The 23,744-nt window shown below is 39.7% G+C and overlaps 1 protein-coding gene across 3 annotated transcripts; it reads right to left on the bottom strand.

Moving 5' to 3' along the window:
* Positions 1-10,936: 10,936 nt before the first annotated feature.
* On the bottom strand, positions 10,937-21,929 carry LOC146380356 (uncharacterized). 3 transcript variants are annotated; one of them, XM_084939354.1, is made up of 16 exons: positions 21,639-21,929; positions 20,671-20,714; positions 20,406-20,470; positions 20,135-20,295; positions 19,891-19,939; positions 19,475-19,685; positions 19,282-19,368; positions 18,762-18,905; positions 16,802-17,499; positions 16,056-16,580; positions 14,787-15,351; positions 14,612-14,682; positions 13,408-13,548; positions 11,503-11,663; positions 11,307-11,397; positions 10,937-11,164 (listed from the first exon to the last, which is right to left on the bottom strand). In XM_084939354.1, exons 1-16 carry the CDS (start codon positions 21,660-21,662, stop codon positions 11,082-11,084), a joined length of 3,120 nt encoding a protein of 1,039 aa, XP_084795480.1. In that variant the 5' UTR covers positions 21,663-21,929; the 3' UTR covers positions 10,937-11,081. The 3 variants fall into 3 exon arrangements, with proteins under 3 accessions (XP_084795480.1, XP_084795481.1, XP_084795483.1); XM_084939355.1 differs by having other exon boundaries at positions 20,671-20,711; XM_084939357.1 differs by having other exon boundaries at positions 20,153-20,295; positions 21,639-21,928.
* Positions 21,930-23,744: the final 1,815 nt, after the last annotated feature.

The raw sequence follows: 23,744 nt of genomic DNA, 5'->3' as shown, positions 1-23,744 counted from the left end.
AGCAACAAATTGACAGGTGGGTATAGTATGTGAAAGCTGTATTGTGAGTCTGGAGAGTTTAAAAGGGTTTCCACAGCATTCATTATCAAATAAATGTTGAATCTATCATGCGCCAAATCCTCCTTATTTATGGTCTTTTTGTTCTGTTTTTTAACTAAACACAAATGAGCTGTTATCTCTCGCCTCACTGTGTTTCTTTTAATGCTCTGAACATTGTAAGTACATATTCTAAGCTAAATTCAGAACTGAAAGGTTGGGTGGGTGTTTGGGACATTTGTGGCTAATGTTTCTGAACCTTTTCTAAACCTAATAATAATAACTGCACAGTCCGTAATACAAATACCACACAGCTTAATCACAATACCACAAACCGCAGCCTCATAAAAATTCACAGCTCTGATACGCTGTAAATAACTATTAAACATTCAAAGGGTTTAAGTTTATTGTAATTGAAATAAGGCCGCTGATGTGCTAAGACTTGTGTGAATCCTGGATGCATGTCACACCTGAAAAAAACATTAGAAACAATTTAGTTATAGTAATTACAAAACAATTACCGTAACAGTTAAAACAATAAACTATATTTTAAAAATAATGCAGAAGTAATCATAAAAAAATAAAAGAGACTTTCCCTGAAATCCATTTCAGTTTTGTAAGAGCTGTAGCAGAAAAACACTGATTAATCCGTGAGTCGTTCGTCGTTCGTGCCTGTATCTGTGACTAAAGCTCTCGCTCTGCTTTTCTAAAGCCGGAACACTTTTTTGAGAGAATTTTTCATTCGATACGCCTCGAAAGGTGCAGACAGGAAAAGCTTGTTTGTGGATTTCAGCTGCTATGAATCTGACTGCGAGGTTGTAAAGTGGAAAAATGGAAAATGTAAACTGCCACTTCTGATGGGAATCAGCAACTGATTTTCAACCATCTGAGACGACGCAGGGAAAGTAAAAGGCCCGTGTGGATTACATTTGATGAAGATGATGGGATGACATTGGACTGATTGAAATTTAATAAAGATTGGCAACAGAATGGAAACACTTTAGGTTTATCACCTTATCTTGTCAGGTATACTCCTACAGCCTTCGCTGACACCACTTGTCATGTCTCAGATGTGTTGTGATTCATACTGATTAAGCAGTTTATTTTGACACACAAATTTTATTCCAGTGTTTATCTGTTTTAAATCAATTCTCCATAAAATGTGACTTATTATTGAAGTCTTAATTAAACAGGCTTCTTTTAATTGTTTCAATCTTTGAGTCTTTGTTTTTAGCTAATTCAGCCAAATGCTAGAAAACCGATCAGATAATGATAATTAATGACCCAAAGCATCCTACCAAACCATCCCAAAAGTTTCTCACAGCGAAGAAATGGGATCAAGGATACTTGGGTAAACAGTTTACCCGAAGATTAGATTGTGCAGGGAAAGGACATAAGAACTACATCTGAGACTCGACAGGCCTCATTAGTGTGTTAAATGTTAAAGTTCATTGGAGTGCAATTAAAAAAGAACGGAGGATTGTTGCCAGGAACAAACCATGATACTTCTGAAACAATGTCCTTTGGACAGATGAGATGCTCAACAGCATATTTGGTGAAAACCAAACACAGCTTATCACCACAAACACGTTATACCAAAGGTCAAGTATTGTGGTGGAGGGGTAGTGATTAGGGTTTGTTTTGACATGACGGCCTTCCAGTCGAGCATGAACTCTGTTTTAGAGTCCATCTCTCTGACACCTAAAGACAATGATCCCAAGCACAGCAGCAAATCTACAACAGAGTGGCTCAAAAATGAAAGAATCGACATGCTGCAATGGCCCAGTCAGTCCAGACCTCAACCTGACTGAAATAGTGTGACGGGGCTTAAAGAGCTGTGCATAAATCAATTCTCGCAAACCTCAATGAACTGAAGCAACGCCTAAAAGAAGAGTGGGCCAAAAAAAAAATCCTCTACAACCATGTGCGACACTGAGAAAGCAAACAAAAGATGATTACCTCAACTTGCAAGCTGCTGAATAATTTTCACTGGACTGTATATTTATTTGTTTTTCACAAATGTAATTAAATGGTCTTAGTAACTGAATATATCTGATACTCAAAACACACGTGGCCATTTTTTAAACACTGCCACTGGAATTTGCAGGTCTGCTTTTCGTCTTGTTCTCTTTTAAATTATATCTGGCCAGTTACAGCTAGTGCACCTGGCTGATGATGCTTCTCTCAGCATCCATCTGCAGCTGTAGAAGAGTTCAGCGGGAACAGATTGAATCCAAGGTTAGAGAGGCCTGAATGAGCTGTTGAGGGAGGATTCTTGAAGCGTATGTGTGTCATTACAGCACACAGATGGAAAACCATTTTCCACTAAAATGACCTTTTATCATTTAACACAGGGAAGAAAATGACTGTGCCCCTTGATTTCTTCTGTAAAAAAAAGAAAAAACAAGAAGCTCTCAATATATGTATTACGCTGACAAGCGAACATACTTGGCTGAAGCAGCCAAATCTGCTGACAAAAGATAATTGGGAATTTTAGATTCAAAGGCTGCTTCGGCTCCCTCATCAAGACAGTAACCCTGAACACATTTCTCTACTGTACTTTATTTATAAAGAGAAACGCTGGTCCAACATGGTTGTGCTTTTCCTCTGAGAGCCCCCTCTCTCTGTAACCGCAGGTGAATCAGGTCATCAGGGTGAAATGTTTACATTTTTCAGACTGCTTCCATATTATCGCATCATAACGATCTTTTGTAGAAAAGGTTAATGTCACAAGAAGTGACATCAGAGGAAACCTTTTCTTATTTGCGTCTAATTTTTGATTACTGACTTCTGACAACACATGGCACGTAAAATGTTCTTTATCAGTGCTTTATTATCATCATCATCATCAACTTTATTTATAAAGCACTTTAAAACAACCACCACAGCTGACACAAAGTGCTGTACATTGGAACTGTAAAATAAAATTACATGAGATATAAATAAAAAACAAATAAAAGAAGAGTGAAATCATTAATTAAATAACTACTTCAATTAAAAGAGAAAACTAAGTCTCACTGAGATTAAAAGCCAAGGAATAAAAGTGGGTTTTAAGACGTGATTTAAAACTGGACAGTGAAGGGGCCTCTCTAACGTGCATGGGCAAATTATTCCATAATTTTGGAGCCACAATAGAGAAGGCCCTGTCCCCTCTGAGCTTCCTCCTGGATCTCGGTACCTCCAGGAGCAGCTGGTCAGCTGACCTGAGAGACCGACAGGGTATGTGGGGATGAAGAAGCTCAGAGAGGTAAGGCGGAGCAAGACTGTGAAGGCATTTAAAAACAAACATAAGAATTTTAAAATTAACTCTAAAAGACACAGGCAGCCAGTGCAGGGAGGCTAGCACGGGGGTTATATGCTCTCTTTTTCGAGTTCCTGTTAGGAGTCGTGCAGCTGCATTTTGAACCAGCTGCAGACGTGAGAGCAATGACTGACTGACCCCCACATAAAGTGAGTTACAGTAGTCCAGGCGGGAAGAAATAAAAGCATGGATCACTGTTTCAAGGTGCTGCCTCGAAAGAAAAGATTTTACTCTTGCCAGTCGCCTTAAATGATAAAAACTGGACTTCACCACTGCTCTGATTTGGTTGTCCAATTTAAAATCACTGTCCAACTTAAAACCAAGGTCAGTAACAACAGATTTAAAATAGACTTCCAGGGATCCTAAAACAACAGAGGAGGACTCACAGGGACCACTGGGTCCAAACACCAACACTTCTGTTTTCTTTTCATTAAAATTTAAAAAGTTTAGAGCCAACCAAGCTTTAATGTCATCTAGACATGTCAAGAGAGGTTTTATGGAGATGCCATCCTTGTGTTTTAGTGGCAAATACATTTGGCAGTCATCGGCATAAGAATGAAATGAGATCCCATGCCTTCTAAGGATAGAACCCAGAGGCAGTAGATACAGTGAAAAGAGCAGTGGCCCTAAAATTGAGCCCTGTGGGACGCCGCATGACAGAGGAGCAGAAGACGATTCGTAACCGAGAAGGCTGACAGAGAAAGTTCTATCTGACAAATAAGACCTAAACCAATTAAGTGCAGTGTCACCAATACCCACTACATCATGTAATCGAGAAATTAGAATATTGTGGTCTACGGTGTCAAAGGCAGCAGTTAGGTCAAGCAAGACAAGAACAACATGGTTACCAGAATCACATGCCAGAAGGATGTCATTAAAAACCCTTAATAATGCAGATTCTGTGCTGTGAAGGGTTTTAAAACCTGATTGAAAAACCTCAAAGATTCCATTTTCATCTAGAAAATCTTTCAGTTGACTAAAAACAATTTTCTCTAAAACCTTGGAGACTAAAGGCAGCTTGGAAATAGGCCTATAGTTCGCTAAAACTGTGTGATCAAGGCCAGGTTTCTTAAGCAGTGGCTGTACTACTGCATGTTTGAAATTTGCAGGAACCATACCAGAAGACAGACTGCTGTTAATAATGTCGAGGACATACTGTTATATACTAGAAAAAATTTCTTTAAAGAATTGTGGAGGGACAGGATCCCGTGGGGAACCTGTGGGGTTAATATGGCGAACCACATCCTCTAAAGTGGAGAGGGTCACAAGCTCAAACTGAGTGAAAACAGCAGCGCAAGGGACAGAGACAGAGGGGTCAGAGTCAGGAGCTGTGATAAGAGCCCTGGTGGTGACAACCTTTTCAATAAAAAAGTTCAGAAAATCATTGCAAATCTCAGGAGAAACTTCCAAACAGACATTCAATGGAGTATTAAGAACAGTGTCAATGGTCCTAAACAACACACGTGGGTTATGACAGTTGGAAGAAATAATATTTGCAAAATATTCCCTTTTTGCCTCTTTAACAGTGTTCTGGTAACGATGCCAGCAGTCTTTTAGAATTTGAAATGATATATGCAGTTTATCCTTTTTCCATCTCCGTTCTGCTCGACGACATTCCCTCTTAACAGCACGACTGCTCTCATTAAACCAAGGCTCAGGTTTAGCCTTAGGCTGCCTGGTTTTTAAAGGAGCCACAGAGTCCATGATTTTTTGACAGCAAGAATAAAACCAGGAATTTAGCTGTTCTGTATCAGAGGAAACAAAGTCAGAAGGGCCGCCGAGCTGATTAAAAGCAGCAGAAAACTGCGCAGCAGTAGCGGGGTTAATAACCCGACAGCACCGAGTAGCAGCGCCAGATTTAACTGCGGTATTATATATTATATTAGCTTGAATAAAACACTGGTGCAGTGCATCACCAGATTTATTAAATCTACTTATTTAATGTTCATTTTGATGAATGCTCCACTGCAAACTATTTACAACATAGTTAGACTAAACGAACAAGGCTGACTGTTCAAACCACCTCTTTGAGTTTTACTGAAAAGGTTTTTGTGTGTGTTCAGAATGTATTCTTTTCCTAACACGGGCTTGGATTAATAAACTCAATCCAGTCTCCTTTTTTCTTTTTCTTTGTTGTTGTTGTTATTGAAATCAAATAATATGTCTTCCTGCTGCTGCTGAGAGTGACTCCTACACAGCTGAAGATAATTATTTCACTGTTAGTTTTTACTCCAGTCTGTTTGCCCAGTAAAGCGTGCGCAGTCTATAAAGCCAAGTCCGCCAACCTGAGCGACTATATTTGTCCCTCTCATACAGGACTGTAGCAGGGGCAAGACAAACGTTTTAAAATGAAAATTTTAATCAAAATTTACACTCACCGGCCACTTTTCTAGGTCAACTTTATTAGTACCAGGTTGGAAACAGTCATGATAAATAAAACATTCTGAGATTATATGAGCTTTGTGACGTGGTGCGTTATCCTGCTGGAAGAAGCCATCAGAAGATGGCAACACTGTGGTCAGCAACAATACTCAGGTAGGCTATGGTGATTAAATGATGCTCAGTTGGTACAGAGGAACCCGAAGTGTGACAAGAAACTATCACACCACTGCAACGCCAGCAGCCTGGATGAATCCTTGCTTTTTGTTTATGCCGAATGACCCTACCATGCGAATATTGCAGCAGAAATTGAGGCAGATCAAATGAGAAATGAGGCAACATTCTTCAGTTGTCCAGTGTTGGTGAGGCTGTGAACTCTAGCCTCAGTTTCCTGACTTAGCTGACAGGAGTGGCACCTGGTGTGGTCTTCTGCTGCTGTAGTTCATCTGTTTCAGGATTCAATCTGTGGTGCATTCAGGGATGCTCTTCTGCATATACTGGTTGTAATGAGCGGTCATTTGAGCTAATGTTGCTTTGCTATCAGCTCAAAGCAGTCTGACTATTCTCCTCTGACCTGTAGGATCATTTTTACCCAGAGACCTGGTGCTCACTGGACATTTTCGTGTTTTCAGGCTGTTCTTTGTAAACACTAGAGATTGTTGTGTGGGAAAATCCCAGTAGATCAGCAGTTTCTGAAATACTCAAACCAGCCCGCCTGGAACCAACAACCACGCCAATTTCAAAGCAACTTAAATCAACTTTCTTCCCCATTCTGATGCTCGGTTTGAACTTCAGCAGGTGATTCATTGGATAATTTTCTGAACAAACAGCTGAACAGCTGTACCTGGAAAAAGTGGTCAGTGAGTGTTTAGAGTTTTACGAAACTCTGCTAATCCCTATTTCTTAATCCGAGAACATCAATAAGTCAAAATGAAGTGGTTTTATTTCAGGATATCGATCCTGTGATAAAACTAAACTGTTTGGACATCTCTGCATTTCTTCTGTGTACACCCGCACTGCATAATGGATGTGCATATGATTTACTTCTCTAATAACTAAAACACTGCGTCTGTTTGCAGGGGCGTACTCTTCAGTGCAACTCCTGTGGATAATTTTTCAATGAGAGATATTCAAATTCTGTTTGTGCCAAAAGTGTCAGTATCCTCTGTTAGCAGGGGTGTAAACAGGATGTAAAACAACACACTGGAGTTCAGTGACATGGGAGACAGGGGTATGAGACTGGCTCTTTCAGCTGTTCGACTCAGGGTACACATCAGGAACACAAACATGTGTTTCAGGATTAATTAAAAGGCTTTATTTTCCCTCTCAACAAGTCTTTGTGTTAAAATTTCAAATGAGCATTAAAAAAAGGATTTCCTGAACATGAAAGCGCTCACTGATTAATAAAGGGTGATTCATGAAACAACACAACAGCTTTGTTGCAAATTGGTTTATCATACACTCACGCGCTCATTAGCAAGTGCCTCAAACAGTTACTGGAGCCAGTTCGAACAAAGGCAAGGAACAATGATCAGTGCCTGAAGTCGGGTCCAAGAACTGAGACTCAGATTAATGACTGAAAACTTGAATGGGCTTTGTTTGGACAAATGAATTCATGGCAGGCTCAGTGAATGCAAGCCCTGTGTGATGTCTGTAGGCTCAGACTGTTAAATATATTCACTGGCAGCCAGGTTTCTCATTATAAATGCTGTACATCGTTTATCCCAGTTGCTTTAATTCAAGATTAGAAAGCTGTGATTGCTATCCCGACTCATCGTAGCTTAAACTCTGCTTAAACTATCTCAGAAATGTAAACACTGGCTCTCCAGAAGTTGTCTGCTGATAAGCACTTTACTCACAAAGGACCTGTTTTTGCTAAAGAAATCAAACATCTGAGCAACAACTTCCTGCATCAAACGTTTCTCGGCAGAAAGAGATAAACACAAAAAGTCATTCATCTCTCCCGAGCACGCCTGAAGCCACACACCTCTGCTTTGCACTTTGAGCTGAATCACATGGAGTTTGATTGAAATCAGCTTTTAAATATATATATTTGCATCTGATTACATTGCAAGCCCTGGGTGCAAAACATAAAAGACTTCTTTTCATTTTCTCATGTTGACATCTTAGGTGAAACTTTAATAAAATACATACTGATCCCCACGAGGTATTAGACCGGCGAAGTAAGCGCCGTATCTGTGGCGGTTAAATGAGTCATTATGCGGTTTTAGATACACTTATGTCAGATGCATTAAGGAGTAGAACTGTGAGTAAGAGAGAGCATTTCGTTGGCAGAGGCTGAAGTTAAGCTCTGTGTTAGGCAGACTGTGGATACATTATTCAGTGTCTGTCTTACCACTTAAACCAACTTATCTGAGAATGGGAGTCCACATTTGCACTTTAGCGCAAACTAAGGCAGCACACTTCTTTCACTCTGTCACTCATTAGCCGAGGGTTTTTCAAACTGGCTTGCAGCTTTGTTCTTAATTTTGTTGACTGAAATATCGTTAGACTTCTAAATGAAATTTAGCACATGAATCTGTGTGTTTGAAAAATTGGCAAGACCGAGGCCTAATCATTTCTGAGTGTCTATGTTAGAGCTCAAGCCACAAGTTCCTAAGGGATCCATGTGATTTGAGCGTTTAGGCTCAAATTAGGATTAAAAGTTCAAATCAAACACTGCATCCTCTCACATTGTCTTCCGCTTCTCTTTAGGGTTCACTACAGGGGGTGATCCGCCTCCATCTCACCCTATCCCTGTCAACTGTAACAACAGCTCTCCCTGCAGCATCCATAAACCTCCGCTGTGGTCTTTTCCTCCTGCTGGGCAGCTTTAGCTTCAGCATCCTTTGTCCAATATATCCACTATCCCTCCTCTGCACATATCCAAACCACCTCAGCCTTGCCTCTCTACAACTCATTTCTAATTCTACAATTTTGGTCACTTTCATCAAAAATCTTAACATCTTCGATTCCAGTTCAGCCTCATGTCTTTTTGTCAGTGCCAGTGTCTCCAAACCATACATCATAGCTGGTCTTGCCATCATCTTGTAAACCTCCCTTTTCACTCTTGCCGCTATCCTTCTGTCACAAATCGCCCCTGACAGTCGTCTCCACCCACTCCACCCTGCCCGCACTCTCGTTTTCACCTCTCTCGTGAACTGTCCGTTGCTTTGGATGGTTGAACCCAGCCATTTAAAGGCATCCACCTTTACTATCTCTGATCCTTGCATCCTTTGCATTTCCACCAACCTCACCTGCATTCTCTTTTTTAAAACGTGAGAAACACGGGGAGACGGTTAGTGAGGAAAAATTCACTTTAACGTTATTCTCTGCGCCCTGCTTTTCCTTCACAACAGCAGATCAGGCTTGATGTATTTCGCTCACTTCCTTGCACAGATGTTGCGTTACAGGCGGCATATTACGGTAGTTTATAATTAAAGACCTTGGGAGGCCGTGAATACTCTGGTGGTCCACACACATCCTGAGTGAGAGTTCCTGCCCCGAGGCGAGTCAGTCCGTGGGTGCACTATGCAAAAACCAGACGTTCAGAAGTGATGAATTATCAAACCGGCAGGTGGTTGGATCCTCACCGTGGAGAAGATTCATTTCTCCTTTATTTTACATTCAAGTCATGGGTGGCGATCAGTTAATTAGCGACTATCAGCGCGCCTGCACCAGTGATGGACGTTTTGTAGCCTGCAGAAACAGACGTCTTAATGGAAGTCGCTTCGCTGCACAGCGAAAGATTTCCAAAGCCACTTGTGTGTGATACATTATGAAGGAGAAGCTTCAAGGCTTAACCCCAAAGTTCTTGTTTAAGAAACATGTTGGTATCATTGTCTCATAAACTATTCAACAGTATAGTGGGGGAGAAAATACCATATTCACTTACGGAAACATGATTTTGGCTCCTGAGGTAGTTCGGTAAATATTTAATGACAGAGCAGAGCTGTGGGTGTGACTTAGTGCCTGCCAGCAGATGTGTGAGCTTTGCTTTAAAACAAACATATGACAAACGCCCGTTTATCATGTTACTTTTGGTATGACTTTACTGCACTGCTGTCAGTGATGTGCTTTTTATTTCTTCCGTGTGTTACGTGATCGTTACTTGGTCAGAAATTTCAGCTGTTTTAAATCTTTTTTTATTTCTTACACATCATTTATATTGCATTTCACAATAAAAGCCTTGAGTGTACCAAAACTTCTATAATCCATTATTCTGTGGATTCTTGCCAAAGACAGAAAGGTGCGTTCAGGTGAGGGGGGTAGTGTGGGGAGAAGAGAAACGCTTCCAGTGGAGTCCAAGCTCGTGTCGCATGTCAGATGAGTCACACACAGTGCTAAGTCATTTTTATTTTTTCTGCAAAAAGATACAATACTGTATCTTTTAAATATAGTAATATTCAAAGGTGGTCTTTAAGGATGTGAAAGATCACTGGTAGCACTTATAATGTGTTTGCGTGTGGTATTTCTCATCTCTTTATCTTTTTGAAAGATCACAATTCTTTCAAACTTGAGTGAAAATTAACTCAGAACAGAGAAAGAGGCAAACATTTCTGGCAATGCCTCTAACACAACATGACTTCTGAAGGGCAGTTTCTCTAATGACAAACCGTCTGTGCACACCTGCGGACCAGTAACCCTGAATGCATTCACAAGTCAGGATTTCACTGAATGCTGTGTTTCAGTGAAAATCTGAGAATGTGACAAGAAAGGTTTTAATGATGCTTACATGTCTACCTCCACCTTTCACTCCACTGCATATATCCAAGTGCTGGAGACTGAAACTAAAACATAATTTCAACATTATTAAAAATAAATGGCCTCTTCTACTTAGATTATGGCCAGATATGGCTCCAGAAATGAAGGTTAAATGCTTAGCCAGCCTTTGTACTCTCGTCCTCCAAGGCCTGGTATATTGTTTAGAAGTTTGAAGAGAATCATATAAAGTTTTACTGATTTTCACATTTAGTGTGACCTTGACCCAATTTTCACAAAAATGAAATCAGGTTAAGCTGTTATTGGCATCTACCGTAACACAAAATTTGAACAACATATCTTGAGAACTGTGAATGCCAGACAGCTAACAAACACACCTTTTTCTTCAGAGGGGGAAACAAAACCACCTCCAAACATCTTGAACTACAATTATCCGAATTTCTCGATAGTCACGCTCTGATAAAGATTCAGTTTAACGCAGGCTTTGGAAATGGCAAATACGGTATTTAAAAGCAAACTTTATTCAAGTATTTTACATTTTTACCAACATTTTATTTCAGTTTTATTTCCTAGAATCATAAACTGAAGTAAGTCTTAGGAAAAAAAATTACAGCCAATTTTCTATTTACATTTTCACAATGCATCAGTTTACAGTTTCAACTAACATTCTGGTGAAGTACAGAACCGCAGGCTGTGCAGTCAGATTCTTGATGGCGTATGCATGTCCTGTAAGAAGAGAACAGTAACTGTAAGAAACAAAAAAAGCATCAAAAATATGTGCATTTATCACTAAACCATGTTAAAGATCTATTATGTATTTGCAAACGTTTTTATGATCAGATCTTACAGTAAATGTAAATATTCTTACCAGACTCCACCACAAAAGATTCTCCAGGACTGAAGCATGACTCACAGCCATCGGTGGTCACATCCACTGAGCTGGTTAGTAAGTTAAAAACCTTTAAAAAGACAGAAATAAATAATGGAAATACTTTAGGACTGTTGTATAAGAGGCCTAGTTACTGCATAATTATATGCAAGAAACAGAATAAAGTAGTACTCACTGTTGTAGCACTGTGGTCCACCCAGAGAGGCTTCTTCATGAGGGATCCCAGCAGCAGCTTTCCACTACAGAAGGAGTTGGTGCTCACGTCCTCCTGGAGGCCCATAGCTCTGTCTTGATAGAAGTACCAGTCAAACTGGTCTGGAGTGACACCAGGATCGCCTACAGTAATACAAAGAAGACATAAGAATCATTAGATGACATAAGTTTATTTATTGAAAATGTCTTGTCTACATTAAAAAGAAAGCAAACTAAATTAGACACATAAATACTTTGAGTTTTTTGATGCAGGCATTTTAAGTATTTTATTTTGATCCTAACTGACAATAAAGAGAAAATTAATAAAAGACGTGATGATCGATCTGTCCAGTTAGGAAGGATAAACTACTGTGAATCCATTTCAGCTGTTTTGGTGCAAGTGAAAGTGACAACAGGTGCACTGGAGAGGCCACAACATGGTTTTAACAGGTGTTTGCCATGGACCACTGCTTTCTCCTTATCCCTGCTGACTGATTGTTCTCAGTTTGGCTTTTTGCTTTTGTTTTTGTTCCTGCTGGTAACATGAGATGATGCCTCTAGCCCAGGGGTGGGCAATCTCAGTCCACGAGGGCTGGTGTCCCTGCAGGTTTTAGATGTGTTCTCGAACCAACACAGCTGATTTAAATGGCTAAATTAGCTCCTCAACATGTCCTGAAGTTCTCCAGAGGCCTGGTAATGAACTAATCATGTGATTCAGGTGTGTTGACCCAAGGTGAGATCTAAAACCTGCAGGGACACCGGCCCTCGTGGACTGAGATTGCCCACCCCTGCTCTAGCCCATTCTGTTTGCACAAGTAGTCCAGCTCCTCCAGGATGGCACATTCATATGTGTCGTTGCAAGAAGGCTTGTCGTGTCTCCCAGCAGAGTCTAAAGAGCGTGGACGAGATAACAGATGGGCCGTTACATGAGAAGAGTCGAACAGGGCCATAGAAGGTCATCAGCCCTGCAGCAGAACGGATATTGACTCCTTTGTGCAGGGAGACGGATGGCTGCAAATGTCCCCACAAAATGACCAAACTGTCAGAAAAAGATGCCATGAGCATAGCATGAGGGTCCTTTAGTAGGACCTTTGCTCATAGTTCTGCACCGTGCAGCTCAACTGGCATTTGCCAGTGATATATCTCCCCAGACCATCGCTGACCCACGGTCAAACCAGTCATGCAGGGTGATTTTGAAGGCAGCATAACATTTGCTACAAACGGTTGTCTTGAGACTCTTTCACATCTGTCACATGTACTCAGTGTGGCCCTGTGCTCATGTGCTCATCTGTGAAAAGAGAGGCCAGTGGCGGTTCTGCCTGTTCTGGCGTCCTCTGGCGAATGCCAATTGAGCTGCACAGTGTTGAGCTATGAGCAGGAGTCCCACTAAAGGAAGTTAGGCCCTCAGGCATGCTCATGCAGTCTGCTGCTGACAGCTTGGTCAGAAACATGCACATGAATCGCCCACTCAAGGCCATTTTGTAGACCTCTGGCAGCGCTCCTCATGTTCTTCCTAAAACAAAGGAGCAGATGCTGCTCCTGCTCTGTTGATCCCCTTCTACGTGCTTGTTCAGGAGTCCTCGGTTAATGACCCCTGTCACGGCATCTTTTCCACAGTCTTGAGACTGTGCTGGGAAACATAGCAAACAGTCTTGTGATACGCTGTCCTGGAGGAGTTGGACTACCTGTGCAACCTGAATGGACTGCAGACACTGTAGCCAATCTGCTTTACAAACAGCACAAACCACATTTATGACCAAACTGTTTATTTAACAGTGTAAAAGACAACAGACATTTAGACACCTGTATCTGTGAAGTCAGTGCAAAAACAACATTTGGAAATTATTTTTTCTTATTTTTTCTCTTTTCTTTCTTAGAATTTTCTTACCTCCTGGTGTAGCCAACCAGAGGCTCCTAAACCACTCAGCCAGGTTGGCCATATCCTTCCGCTGTAAGATCAGCGGCTTGAGGGGAGGGGCACAAAGATCTGAAGCAGAGAGCAGAACTGGGCTCCTGGATGACGGCAAAACTGGAACATAATAAAAATAAAACGCAGATATTTATAATGAAAAAAAATTTTTTTTTAAACCATTCGGGCACGCACCCAAACAGTGATCACACTTTCAGATATTTATCATTTATATTCAAGCCAACTGAGGTTAATAAGGACTACCATTTTAGGGCTGTAAATATTGCAATATGAATGCTCGTATTGCCAGCCTGACAGACGAAAATGTCAAATGTGACGGATTCATTTCATTAATTCAAGACTGAACTCACAGTGACACACACTGATTCATCCACAATAAACACTAGATTAGGCTTCAGCCGGTTATACTACTATGTAACAACAAAGGAAAAGCTTCAGTACTTTTAAATTCCTCCTCTAATGATTCTGAATCCTTTCAAAACCATTTCTGAGTCTCTTTATCTGTTTGGTAGTTTGTGGGACTGACAGTTTTTTTCCTAGTTGGTCTGACATTGAAAATCATTGTGAAAACCAATTCTGCTCTCAGTTATTTACTTATTCATCCAGGTTTTAAAACGTGCCAGTGCCCCAAGTTCCCGCTTCAATTACTGATACTATAATATTTGTAGAAAAGGACCGTCCACAAACGCTGCACTTTATAGTGGTTTGTCTGACTGTCTGCAGATGCCTGCAGTATCAGAAACACTGAGAGGCTAGGAGAGATTATGAATGAAATATCAGATGATCACAGAGCTTAATGGTTCTGGGCATGTCACCAGCTTGAAATCTGACCCAAAATGGAAAGAATTTCAGGGCCTTGAGACTTATAAAAAACAATAAACTGCCTTTTTTTTAATTAGCGAAATACTTAAAGGGGTTTTGATTTCAAAACAAGCCAATAACATTAAATCCTGTTGATTAGATTTCTTTTTCATGTAAAGTAAAAGCATTTTAATGACTTCAGCTCATCCCGTCTCATTTTTACTGCGAGTGAAGCAGCCAGTGTTTTAGTCTTTACACTTTATTAAATGTTATAGTGAAGCTTTCTTTTCAGAGAATTGTGTAAAATGTTCTTTGAAAGATGAAACTGTTGGAAAATGTTTTAATGTCATTTAAAACCCACTTATGCTGTCAGCGTCTTCATAGTCTTCCAGCTCAATCATGGAGGACGGTCCACTCCTGTGGACTTGTGACCTGCCGATAAAAGATGAACGACAGTCAGAAATATACTGAAAATATAATAAAGACAGAGGTTAAGAGTAATTCAGGCTTTTCCTTGCATGTCATGTAGCTGATACCTGCTGTCTCGTGTGGTCTCCTGGTTGTCTGGGCTGTTGTCAGCTGCATGAGTGTTACTGCCTGCTACACAGATTTCCTCAGACGGACGTGATCTGACATTACATCTGTTAGTCTGACGTCTGTCCACAGTCGAAGACTCTATGACTGAAGCAAAAATGTCTTTAAACGTTGCCAGAGAGCGTTTGACAGTCTTAGGAGTGATCAGTGACTTTGCTGTCAAAGGAGGCACTGGAGCTCCTCCTAGAGGTTTTAATGAGACTGCCGTGTTGCCATTTTTGGGAACACCGAGTCTGGGAGATTTGCTCTGTTTAGACTGTTTCTTCCTTTCTTTTTTAGGTTCGGGCCTCTTGGGATGAAGCTGCTGAGGCTTTGAGGACACGTTCTCCAAATCTTCAGCTACGTTGTTGACAAGCCACCAATCGCCCGGGGCTCTCCTTCTCCGTTTGGCTGAATCTGCTTCCGTGAGCCGCTCCTTAGGTCGACTTTGCGACACGGGCGCTTTTGGTGTGGCTGACAGTTTTCCAGTAGAATCATGCTGATATACTTTCTGAAATAACTTATTTCCTGTAACAAAAAGCACATTTCCTCAAATAAAGTTTTGAGATCGTCTTTTGTGTTTATATTCTTTGCTACTTAATATTTCACACCAACTAGGAGGCAAACGAGGAGCACTCTGAGAGCGCAAACATTTAAGAGAATACTTTAGTTTTACTTTTAAGTTAACAGTTTTATATATCGCACTTTTATTTTGTTTGTGCTTTATGAGTACAATAAAAGCACGTGCAAAGTACAGCCTTTTTTCATTTGCCCTGGTGAACCTCATTTTAATATACCGGACACAATTTTGAGTGCAGTTATTTTTTATTTATGTGTAGCATTCATTTCACTGTTTAGTAAGTTACATTTGTGTTAAGTTTTAAGCAATAAAAAGAAAAGTTTCTGATCCCAAGTTTATCGTGTCTCCTTATTTTGCCAATTCTAGACAAATAAATCATTGAGTTGACCTTGAAGAGCTTGGTGGATCTAAGCCAAATTTTAATGACATGTTAACACTATCAAAGTATTAACTCATAGCCAACAAGATTTACCTATTTTACTTTGGAAGGCTAAACTACCTGTCAAGACATCTGTTAAAAGTCGATCCAACACAAAAGGCCAAATTCTCTTTATCTACACATGCATCAGTACTAAGAGTCCAATAGCACAATATATAAAACATCAGTCACAGAAACTCCTCTGTAGTACTGGCACTTTTACCTTGACCTTACCTGAGTTAAGGCTGTGGTCCCTCTGAGTAAAGACCAAAGGGCTAGACTCCTGGTCCAATTCTTGATCCGGGACCTCCTGCTGCTCCGGCTCGTCGGCATGCTCCGGCTCAGCCGTTACTAAATCTTTATCAATTGCTTTCATCTTGTCTAACTTTTCTCCTTGTTTATTTCCTTTTTCGCTCTGTTTTGTTTTCCTTTTTTTAAACTCACTCGTCTCCTGACTGGGCAAGACTTTAAGCTGTTTCTGATTTCTTTTCTTTGAGGCTTTGCCTTTCTTTGCTTTTGCAGGTGAAGGAACTGCTGCGCTGGAGTCTTTAGGTTTCTGTTTGGACTTCTTTTGCGTGGCCTGCTGGCTGTTGTCCGCTTCCTCTGTGCTCTGAGGGCAACTCAACCACCACTCTCCTGTCGATTTCCTTTTCCTTTTCCCGAGAACCTGATAGTCTTCAGATGAAGTCCCTTTAGAAACAACTGGCTGGTTGTTTTGTTTCACCTGTCCGTCTGTTTCACAATTCATAGCTTCTTTGTCTAAAGGGATCAAAGGAAAAACATATATAAAGTAAGCAAAGTAATTTTAAGTGAATGAAGGAAAAAATTATGTTGCAATTCCAAAAATTAACATATTTTGATGATAAAGATCAAAACTTTAATCAAACTTCAAAGGTTAAGATCACATAAGATGACAATAGCTAGCACAAATATTCAACAACAAATTATAGAAGAGTTTTTAGGAAGTACAAAGGACTCACCAACAGAAGAAACTATGTCTTCAGTATGTCTGTGCTTGTCACTGGTCTGCTCATCAACATCCTTAACAGCAGGTTCTCCCTGCAGCTCTTTCCTGCTCGCCTTTAACGAGTCAGCCCTCTGTGTCTTGGTATTTTCTTTACCATCTTTTGAAGACTTTTGTTTCTTTGTTTCAGCAGACTTACTTGCTTTCCTTTCTGTTTTCTTAGAGGGTTTCGCTTTTTCTGTTTTGCGACTCGTTGTGTCTTCAGGCTGATCTTCTGCTTCATCACTCTCCTTTGACAAAGTTTTCTTGAGCTGCTTCTTCTTTTTTACTGGCTCTTCTTGAACCAATAAGTCACCCGCAGGAGCATCTTGAGGAGCAGGAAGCTTATTTTCCTCATTTTTAGGCCCAGTCTCCTCACTGTTCTTCTCTTTCTTCGTTTTCTTCTTAATTTTCTGATCAACAGGCTGATCCTCCAATTTACTTTTTGACTTTTCTGTTTCCTGCTGTGGCTCTGGCATCTCCAGTGATCTATCCTTTGTCCTCTTATCTGAGCTGTCTTTGTCTGTGCTGGGAATTCTGCTGTAACTTTGTTTCTTACTGGTAGCACTTTTACTTGGGATGGAAAACCACAGAGGTGTATCATCTTCTAGGATCATAAAATCATCCTCTGGTTCAGGGGGAGGAGTGGGTACTTTAACTTGTTTCTTCCCGGAACTTAAAAAAAAAGATAAATACATATAATTAATTTTTTTTTAGGAAAGAATGTGACTGAGGCCACGTGGTATTATGTGATCAGTGTTGGGGAGTAACGGAATACATTTAACAATGTTACATATTTAAAATACAAAATATGAGTAACTGTATTCCGTTACAGTTACTGTTTAAAAAGGTGGTATTCAGAATACAGTTACTTTGTTGAAATAAATGGATTACATGGCGGTCTTTTCCTGTTTCATATGTTAGGCTATACCCTCTCTATTTTTGGTAATTCCACGCCAGTGGAAACCCAAACAAAACACGCATTAAGAGGCTCTAATGCCTGTGTCTCTATCTCGCGGCCCATAATGGGCGGCCCGCATAATGACGTGAAGAAATATTTTTTCAAATTATTTTTCAAAAAATTATTTAATATGAAGGAAATAGGCAGAGTGTTACAGGTATAGCCCTAAAGAATGTAGCCTCATGGGCAGTGTAGTCTATGCTGCAGGGAGAATGGACTGCCATATCCGTTATGTGTCTGTGAGCGTGATGGAGAAAAAGGAGAGTCGAAAAGCACGAGCTGTCACCGAGCAGAAACGGGAGCTGGAAGCATGCAAATATAATAATAACCACTGCAGCCAAAAAGAGTGCCTGACGAGCCCAGCTGTAAGTAAGCTATTAAGACTCGACTGTACACCGTGTTCGTGTTTTCCTCTGAAACAACAAGTTCCGTTGGAGCAGCCTTTCAATGCCTCTCTCTGTCTCTCGCTAGCAAAGTTGACCCAGACAACAAAGTAAAGCTAGTTTTCAGTTACAAGCCCGACACAGAACCCGACGTATTAGCCAGAGGACCCTTTACTACGGTTCGGAGCTGCTGACCTGTTTTATATACGCGTGAAACAGTTTTAATACGAGATCACTGCAAAAAGTGCAGCCTTACCTAATGTCCACCCTGCTGTTACTCATTTATATTAAGATTTAAAAATCTAGTTGGTATTAGTATGATGAATAACCTTCAGTAAAAGTAATAAATCACACAGCAATAGTACATTCATGTAGTTGTAAAAAGCATGATAATATATTAAGTATTCCAAAGTATTCAGAATACGTTACTGTCATTGAGAGACATAACGGAAAATGTTACAAAATACATTTTGGGGCATGTATTCTGTAATCCGTAGTGGAATACATTTTAAAAGCAACGTTCCCAGCACTGTATGTCATGCAGACATGTTTACGTAGACAAGTTATAAAGGTGTCCTCTGATCTCAACTCACCTGAAAGGTTTTGACTGTGCTGCATGTTTCAGTTTCTGCAGAAAAGCTGTCATATCTTTTCCCGCTCGTGTGGATGCCACAGGAGCTGCGACTTCAGGCTCCCGGCTCACTGTTCGAACAGCTGGCTGTGTGCTTTCTTGACTCCTGTAAACAAAGAAGACATAAAATGTAACTGAAATAACCAAATAGTTTTCGAGAGCAACCAGAAACACTTCCCTAACTTTTTGAATCGGTGTTCCTGCCTCCACTGATCAAAATGAAGTGTATCACCAATGCAGTATGTTTGATGTGCTATATAATCTCGTAGCCTTTGAATATTGTTCATCTTTGATTACTGTTGTGCAGTATTGCTGTGTATGTTCGTTTGATTGGGGAATTTTTTTTAAGTAGAAAAGGGCAAATGGCAAAAAACTAAAATATCTTGTACAATTAATGGTCTCATATGGTCACATTTATAGCACCAAAGTCTCTTCCTCCTGAAAAAACACACAACGAGGTATTTAATGAAAAGCAACCTTACCCTTGTAATTCAATCTCCTTCTTGTGGCCAGATATCTTTGTTAAATCAATCTTGCTTGGGGGAGACTCCAATCCAGACTCGCCGTTCCTAGAGAACAGGATTAGTGAAAGATTTGTGGAAAATAAAAAAATAAAAACATGAAAAATTGTAGAGGCAACATTTCCTGCTAGGAACTAAGTATGAATTTCCGTACTCCTCTGTGACTTGTCCATTACACTGGGGATTCTGGGTGGGTAGAGAGTCTCTCTTCACCTCTTCTATTCCTTCATCTTCACACATAAAAAGAATTGGGGACACAACTTGTGCTTTTTCATCGTCCTGCTTTTCTTCTTCAGCAGCCAAACTTTGTTCTGCTGGACTGGAAGTCTTTACTGGGTGATGTCCTTTAAAGGGGATGTCCAAATCTGCAACAAGAAAAAGCCCACTCCTAAACAATTCATTTATCTCCCACCTGTGGGACTAATAAAGGTCATCTTACCTTATCTTATCTTAATAAAAAAAAAAAAAAAAAAAACACAAACAAACAAAGAAACAAACAACAACAACAAAAAAACACACACACACACAAGGCATATATTTTCATTATGAACACAAATTTGAGTGTCTTACCGATATCCAGTTCAGGACTTGCAGGATGCAAGACATCTCCATCATCTCCCTGAAGAAATTCAAAATTGTGAATTAAAATAATGAACACAAATTACGAAAAATATTGTCTTGTTCAAAAAAGGACTCACGGCTGAGCCAGTAAACAAGAATTCATTAGAAAGTGTGTTTGTTTTAATAGCTGGACTGCAACAGATGTTTCTAACACTGGAGCTTAGGACATGCATGCAATATAAGCAGAAGTCACCGTATCGACTGACTGTACCATTCCTAATTGGTGTCCTGGAGGTTTTTTTATCAGCTGTCCCTCTGGGGTGGCCGAGTCCTCACTCTTATTCTGGTGTATTTCTGAATCAGAAGTCTGGAGCAGAGGAGAGGGTGGCTGTAGATTTGCATGTGAGGCTGAATCTGGAAAAAACAACAACAAAAAAACCAAACAACAGTCGAGAAGAGGTTAATAAAATGGAAATACCTAATTTATAACAAAGAATTACACCAATCGGATGAATATCACTCACCCAAGTCATCAAAGATCTTATCAATATCTTGCAGTGTCAGCGTACCTTCCCAGTGCTTAGCTGGGCTGAAAAACAAAGGTAAGAATTAAAGGGTAATTCCAAACTTTTGTAATTTCGGTTCTGTGATATCAAATACAAATAAATCTGCAATAGCATGAATAAATCCAGAAAATGAATTTATGAAGCTCATAGATTAAAACACACACACACAAAAACGTTTAACTAAAATAAAACAGCTACATTTTAGAAACGTGTTTAAACTTACCTTTCATTGTCACTAATGTAACAGAGCTTCCTCTTGGGTCTCTTCTGTGAAGAGAAACCAGCTTAGAAACCACTCCAGGATTAAATTAATAATTATGTTGACTTAGCAAACACAGCCCCTGTTCTAATAGATACAAAGGGTCTGAAGAGACAACAGATGTAAGGCTAAATGATCAACTCTCTAAAACTTTACAAGAATCATAACATTCATGGATGTAGTCAAGTTCACTTCAGTTTTGTTTAGATATACTGTGACTTCCCAATTACAATAACAACAAGTATCTCATAAGAGTCTGTCCAAATGGTAAAAATAAATCCTACAATATTAAAGAGAACTTAAACAAACAGAGCAAATGCTTGGTAACTGGCAATCCCACATTTGTTTGACCCTGGTTTAAGGATTGATCTTTTCAGTTAACCCATTTTTGAGGTTCTGCACATTTCCAAACCATCTCAGCCTTGCCTCTCTAACTCAGTTTCCAAAACACTTAACCTGAGCTGTCCCTCACATGTACTCATTTCTAATCCTGTGCATTTTGGTCTCTCCAGTGAAAATCTTAGCATCTTCTTAGCATCTAGGCCTGCCTCCTGTTTTTTTTTTAGTGCCACCTTCTCCAAGCCATGCATCATAGCAGGCATTACTACCATCAACATTTTTTTTCACTCTTGTTGCTATCCTTCTGTCACAAATCACCCCTAACATTTGTCTCCATCCACTCCACCTTGCATGCACACAGGTGCTGCAGAGATTAAAGAATGCAGTCCTAATATTAGGTTTAGAGGACGAGTTAAATGACAAGTCATATTCAAATATATACATAAGGCGATCGGCGTGTGTAAATAAAGACGGTAGTCTGTAGCCAGACTCGGAAGTTTAAAAACTTGTCACCGGGAAAATGTCTGAATCCCAACCCTTGGGCTAGGGTAATGTTTGTAATAAGTTTGTGCAAAAGCACGAATAGAACTTACTAGGACTGGGTACTCCATCTCCATTTGTGTTAGCTGGCTGTCGTTCTTTCAACAGTATGGTTAGCCGACTGTTTCCGACCGCGAGACCCGAGTTAACAGGTAATAATCATTTCGTGTTCGTTTACTCTGTAGTTTGTTAGCCCTCACGTGAACACCTTAAAAAATAACTATTTAGCCATACAAAGACCAATTATAACGTGTTCTTCTAGCCGATATCCTTCGTTAGCACAACAATGGCGCTGTTTACAGTTTGTACTTCACCCGCGCACTCTAGAAAACTATGGCGACATTGTGCCCCGAGTACTGACTCAAAGGCGGGAGTGTCGCGAAATTGGCACGCTGTAATTCACAATCCATGTCTTCTATAACATCGCTGTGAGTGTGTTAATTAAGTAATGACTTGAACATAACTGTCTAATTGGTAGGGCCTACTGATTTTTAACAAAGTTTTGGCTGGCAGCGGACTTGCAACCTGAAGAACAACGCACAGGGAATCAGTGTTCACTGTTTTCTTCTTCTACATATTAGTTTCCGGCAGATTAAAGTTGGCGCTTTGCTTACTGCCCTCTACAGTTTAAAGTCGGAACCAGCATCCTGCCCCATATACTGGATAACAAAATCAAAATCAGAATACAGTACTTAATTAATCCCTAAGGAAATTATGTGGTTACAGTTGCTCCAAGAAAATAACAGTAAAAGACTGAACTAAATACTATTACAATATTACAATATATTACTAAGTTTACAAAATATAGGAAATAGCTCTAATAAATAGCTTTCCAATTTCATATGGTAAGTATGACTGTGCAATGGCAATAAAGAGCTATCTTATCTTAATATATACAAATACTTATATTTACTTCATTATAAATAGCATATTACAGAGGTGAAATATACATATTGACATATTACTCTAAAATGTAAAACTTTGTTATTTGTTAGGTTGGTCATTGTAGGTCATTGTAGAGGTTGTGCAAAAGGGTGTAGCTGTTTCAATATTTCACAACAGAACCATGAACATGACTTAACTGACTTAATTTCTAGGCTTAATGGATCAGCCGCAGTCAAACAGCCAAAAGCTGTGCATTAATGGCAAAAAAATATGGCTGTTAGCTGCTGTTTATAATAGCTGTTTCCTCAATGTATTTATCTGGTGAAATACGTTGTATTATTTTGTGATTTGTTAATTAACAAGCTACACAGCTTTGAATGAGGCCTTTAACCCTTTCAAGCATAGTGGTTACTACAGTGGACAGCTATTCAAAGGCTGTTTTCTTGTATTTGTGTCAGTGTTGATGGTGTACTTGCACATAAACTACTACGTTGGACACTCATGTGTCACTCCATACCCTGCCACCCACTTTTCAGGCAGTGTAAGTGCACAAACCATTTCTTATTTAATTAAAATTGAAATTTCTCTAACTCCTTAGAAGTTAAAAAAAATCTTTTTTTCATTCCTAAAGATGAATAAAAATACTGAGGTTGTCATAATTCATGCATGAAAGAGTTAAATGGTTGTTACAATTACCAGCTGTTGCCGTTTATTCCTACAAACTTCTTTTCTTTTGGTAAACTGGGTAAATATCTTTGTTTTCATATATACAGATAAATGTTAAGTAACGGCAAAAATTTGGACGCTATCTTGAGAAAATGGAAATGATCGTCATGTTCAAATGTGTAACATTTCACTGAAAACAAGTGCACACTGATATATGAAACTTAAAGTTTATTTGTACTTTTTAAATATGACATATAACTGATTAAAACATATCAAAATGTTTCTCCTTCATGTATATTAATGTGTTGCATATAAGCTCTATGGTGTATGTCATTTGCTATGAAACCACAGCCTGCACAGAACTCATCCCTAGAGCCGTAACATAACACACCCATATATGATCTGCATGGGATATAAAGAAGTTAAAAATAATTAAGTGCTATAAAGTATGCACTGTATAGAGTATATGCTCTAAATCAGGGGTGTCAAACATAAGGCCCGTGGGCCAAATTTCAAATGCAGCCCACTGAATGGCTTTGGAAAAGATAAAAGAGGGTGTAAAGTCTGGACTTTTATCTGTATTTTCATAAATTTTACAGCATTTCCTA

This window comes from Perissodus microlepis, chromosome 9, assembly GCF_051167445.1.
Source record: "Perissodus microlepis isolate ML-2025 ecotype Zambia chromosome 9, ASM5116744v1, whole genome shotgun sequence".
Classification (NCBI taxonomy): domain Eukaryota; kingdom Metazoa; phylum Chordata; class Actinopteri; order Cichliformes; family Cichlidae; genus Perissodus; species Perissodus microlepis.
The sequence above is the reverse complement of the archived record's forward strand: the minus strand, read 5'-3'. Positions and strand labels throughout refer to the sequence as shown.